Source organism: Echinops telfairi, unplaced genomic scaffold (genome assembly GCF_000313985.2).
Source record: "Echinops telfairi isolate 266 unplaced genomic scaffold, ASM31398v2 ScPeMD7_30;HRSCAF=105, whole genome shotgun sequence".
NCBI lineage: Eukaryota > Metazoa > Chordata > Mammalia > Afrosoricida > Tenrecidae > Echinops > Echinops telfairi.
Window position 1 is genome coordinate 2,030,441 of NW_022103927.1, and position 1,211 is coordinate 2,031,651.

General features: G+C 42.4%; 1 protein-coding gene across 1 annotated transcript in view; it reads left to right on the forward strand.

The window, feature by feature from the left end:
- Positions 1-810: 810 nt before the first annotated feature.
- Positions 811-1,211, forward strand: part of LOC101641484 (olfactory receptor 7A10-like) — a 1,653-nt gene continuing 1,252 nt past the window's right edge. Inside the window, exon 1 of the mRNA XM_030885492.1 lies at positions 811-827. Coding sequence (XP_030741352.1) covers positions 811-827 — 17 coding nt within the window. The remainder of the gene's footprint in view (positions 828-1,211) is intronic.

The window sequence follows — 1,211 nt, forward strand, 5'->3', positions numbered from 1 at the left end:
ATAAGTAATACCTGATGAACAATGAAAGCAAGGAATGGAAAGTGAAGCATGAGCATGGACAGGTAGGCAGCAGCCATGTAACACACAGCTGTCTACTTTCCCTAACGATGGACAGCTCTGAAATTAGCGGAGAGTCAATGCAGAATTAGCAGCACAGTCTGTCTGCAGTCAGACTTGCCTTTGCAGACATTGCTCTGGTGCATGTGCAGAGCAGCCTCCTGCTCCTGGGAAAACCGTAGAGAGACGAAGAGTGGAGAGAGCACAGTGGAAGTGGGCGATGAGCCCGTGAGAATGTGGATTATAATGCATCAAAACCTCCACCGAGTAATACGACACAGCGTGACATTTAAAATTACTTATTTTTTCAAACCGTTCAAAAAAATTGGTATAAGAATTTGGTTTTAAGAGGTGAAGAATATGTGATCTGAAACGAATTTTTTCTTGTCTGAGGCAGGTAGTGGACTCTGGGTGAAATTTACAGCTTGCTGTTTTCAAAGTATTTGCATATGACTAATTTTTTAAATTTTATTTAACTTGATTCTTTCAACAGTTTATCTTTATCAGGGAGTCTTCAGACTCACAACAATCTGATCTCATATTCACATCAATTTTAACTACAGCTTGAACCAAGATTTCTTTTTTCACATCAGTTACACCATCCACCTTGTTGTCAGAGGGGGTGAGGAATACTCCTGTGTCAGGAGTAGCACAGCCCCTATCTCGGCCTAAAGGCTTCTTCCCATGACTAACATCCTAACTGCCTTCAGATTTCCTGCTCTAAGTCTCTTTATCAGAAGTGACTATACAAAGATGCATTTATTTTTACTCTATAACTTGTTTACTTCCTACTGTGAATTAAGTGGTTGACAGACCCGACCAACATTCAAGAAATCACACACATTCTGATTTAACTCGTCCACTGCAATTCCCCAATGTGCCATAGCTGATCCCGCTGCCTCTTTGTGTTTCCTGTTTCCTTTCCTCCTTCCTTCATAACCCTCTGAATTTTATCCCCGGGCAAGTGCTGCCTCTTGAACTTACAGAGTTGATTACTGGCACATGGAGGAGACTTCTGTTCCAGACATGACTGCTGTTTGCATGCTCCATGAGTCCACTGGACCAATTGTTTCCATGTGTCTTTCAACTTCCATCACTCTTCCTACCTCCGTAAGGGAGGAGCCCAATAGTTGCATCTTCTGCTGTTCACGTCA